The sequence below is a fragment of the Otolemur garnettii genome, unplaced genomic scaffold (genome assembly GCF_000181295.1).
Source record: "Otolemur garnettii isolate 467f Iridium unplaced genomic scaffold, OtoGar3 scaffold00013, whole genome shotgun sequence".
NCBI lineage: Eukaryota > Metazoa > Chordata > Mammalia > Primates > Galagidae > Otolemur > Otolemur garnettii.
In genome coordinates, this window is record NW_003852408.1 from 2,993,314 (window position 1) to 2,996,589 (window position 3,276).

The window sequence follows — 3,276 nt, forward strand, 5'->3', positions numbered from 1 at the left end:
CTCAACATCTGTAATCAAATCATAATGAGATATCACCTAATTCCAGTGAGGAGGCCTTTATCCATAAGTCCCCAAACAACAAATGCTAGAATGGATGTGGAAAGACAGGAACACTCACACACTGTTGATGGGACTGCAAACTAGTACCACCTCTATGTGAGAGCACCAGCAGTGAGAATAAGATGGAGTCAGTCAGGCTAGGACGGAGATGACACAGCTGGCCTGGCTGGTTTAGGTCCTACCTGACCTTCACCTCATGTCTTCCATCCTTGTTGTTTTGTAAATTTGGCTTGAGTAGTTTAGGGCGATTGGATTAGAATGTTATATGGTTCATGGGTTATGTCAATTGTGGTTTGTTACAGGTCATGGGTTATGACAATTACTATTGTTTAAGATAAGTGTTAGTATGGTTCTCACTTTTCACTTTGATGTATAAAACTGTGATTGTGGAAATGGAAGAACAGAACAGTCTTGGAGAGGCTACTCTCACTGTTCTCCAGAATTGCTGGCCTTCTGACAAATAAAATTTGGTGGACTTTTTCCTGTCTCTGAATATTGAGTAACAGTGACAGGAGCTGGAACCTCTTAGTCTGGTTACATGGAAAGTAGTATGAAGATTTCTCAAAGAACTAAAAAGTAGACCTTCTATTTGATACAGTAATTCCACCCAAATACACTTTGGGTATTTACCCAAAGGAAAAAAAATAAATTTTATAGGAAATACACCTGTACTTGAATGTTGTAGCAGCACAATTCACAGTCACAAAGATGCAGAAACAAAGCAAGTGCCCATGGATACACCAGTGGGTTAACAAAATGTGGTATATGTGTACCATGGAGTACGACTGAGCCATACAAAATGGCGAACTAATACCTTTCGTAACAACCTGGATGGAACTGGAGACTGTTCTTCTAAGTGAAGTATCATGAGAATGGAAAAGCAAACACTATGTTGTCATTATTAAATTGGAACCAATCTATTAACACTTAAGTGCACATGTGGAAAAAACATTCATCAAAATCAAGAAGGTAGAGGAAGAGGGGATGGGTAAATTCACACCTAATGGGTACAGTGCATATCTTATGAGTGATGGGCACACTTACAACTTCAACTCAAATGCTACAAAAGCAATTTATCTTCCCAAAACATTTCTACCCCCATAGTAGTCTGAAATAACAACCTCATTGTCAACAACAACAACAAAAACAACAGGGCAAATATAATGGCAACTTGGACCATGGGATTCAGACCACAGATCTGACAAATGTCAGTTTGACGTTTCTTTTCTTTTTGTTTTTACTTACATGACATGGTTTCAAGGCAAAAAAGGGGCTTTTTGAATCACAGTAGACCATCAAGAGGATAAACTCACATTTCTGCAAAAGATGGAGGAGATTTTAAGTGAAAAGCAGCGTGGAGAGTAAGCACTCATACACGTGCCCAGACAGAACATGGGGCTCCCCAAACCTGTGGACTCTTCGAAACAAATGTGGAGAAAGGGTATTCTTTGGATTGGGAATTTTCCTTGGATACAGATTATAGCGTTAGGTCATGGATAAAGCACATCGTGGGCCAGCAGTCTGCCTCTGGGCTCCATTTCTCAAGCCCTCTGCACATTTGTGCCTCTCTCAGCTGAACGGAAAGGAGGAGGCTTCAGGTTCACGTTTCCACTCACCAACTGTTCCTCAGGCAGCATCTGTCTCATCAGGACCTCAGATTCCTGATGACGTGGCGGGCTTTCTGGGCACCTTTCTTGGAGAGCCTTCATCTCACAGAAGATGCAACTCCACGGATCCCTGAGCGGTTGGGCATAATGTGAGCATGGGCAGGTTTTGTGACTCAGGCCCCGTTTCTATGTTTGCTAAAGTTGTCTGTTAAAGAAAGACTCCTGGTTTCCACCTTATATGCAACTTCCCTCCTGGAGGCCTCTGCACGAGAGCCCCATTTGCGTCCGATAGCCAAAGGCACATCCTCCCCTCAATAGTGGTGGCAGGGGTGACAGTATGAGTAATATGCCCCAGTGAGTGACGGACTTTCATTCACCTCAAACTTGGTGTTCCCATCTGAGCCACTGCAAGCTTAATAGTGAATCCTGCTTGCCACAGTCAAATTTTGGAAATTAATGCCTCAAGCACTGGAGTCTTACTGAGTCACTCAGACCACAGTAAAAATCAGGAGACCAGTTCTGACCCCTCAACTTTGCTGAGTATGAACAGAGCACAAGCTACAGGCACCATCCCCTCTGCAACTGGCTTCTATACACATAGATTCCATGCTGCAGAAACTTGAAGAGGAAATCTACCGACAGGGTGTCAGATATCTTCCATTTGCCCCATGATACTTTTCCAACCTTTTCTACTGGGGTATCTGTGCTGGGAGGCTCTTGATAATCAGGTGAACACAATGGCCCATCCTAGTGGTGTCAGTGTCTTCACATGCTAGCTCATGGAGCCCTTGTAACATACTCATGGTTCAGAGAGGGGACTACACATGAGCTGAATTAAAAAGGCGATGTATGTTCTGTCTCGACAGATTGCCCACCTGGCTAGAAGCAGAGGTTTTATGAAGATTGGTCTGATAATACCCTGGAAGCCGATGTATCACATTAGCCTCTGAAGTTATGGAAGGACAATACTCTGCTTTCAGAGGGACAGACATTCTGGTAGAGATCATCCTTCTGCCCACAGAAATTCTGCCCACAATACCACACACAGGCCTTTTTGATCTCCATGGTGTCCCACACACAATCACCTCTAGCAAATGCCCATTTTACAGCGCAGATGTCACTGACGCCCTCAGAATTCAAATTCACATCTTTATCATGTACCCTGTGACTTAGAGTCAGCTGGAATGATAGGTTCAGGGCTGGCCTTTTGAAGGCTCATTGTATCACCAGTTTGATCAAATTTATGATATTTCCAGAGCAGGTGGCATATGCTTTAAACCATCACCCAGCATATGATGGCTTCACCCATCAGAGTGCAGAAGTCTGGGAACCAAGTAGGGGAGGTAAGGATGACACTTCTTACTATTACACCTAAGAATCCTTCAAGGCTTTTAACTTGAAGGAAGGGCTTAGGTTGGGTGTGTCTTACCTCTCAGGTTCCACAGGTGGGATGTGGCAGTTCTCATGAAAGGATCTTGGGCAGGTGTCACAGCAGAACAGCTTTCCCCATTGTCCGCACACCTCACATTTATTGGAGTTTTCTGGCTAGAAACGGAGATGATGTCAATATCACTGGAGTCAGTGAGACTCTGGGACTCTAGAACTATAG

The 3,276-nt window shown here is 43.7% G+C and overlaps 1 protein-coding gene across 1 annotated transcript in view; it reads right to left on the bottom strand.

Moving 5' to 3' along the window:
- Positions 1 to 3,276, bottom strand: part of LOC105886536 (nuclear body protein SP140-like protein) — a 71,192-nt gene that overhangs the window by 4,662 nt on the left and 63,254 nt on the right. Inside the window, exons 15-17 of the mRNA XM_012802266.2 lie at positions 3,097 to 3,212; positions 1,677 to 1,797; positions 1,306 to 1,377 (exon numbers count right to left, since the gene is read on the bottom strand). Of these exons, the coding sequence (XP_012657720.2) occupies positions 1,306 to 1,377; positions 1,677 to 1,797; positions 3,097 to 3,212 (309 nt within the window). The remainder of the gene's footprint in view (positions 1 to 1,305; positions 1,378 to 1,676; positions 1,798 to 3,096; positions 3,213 to 3,276) is intronic.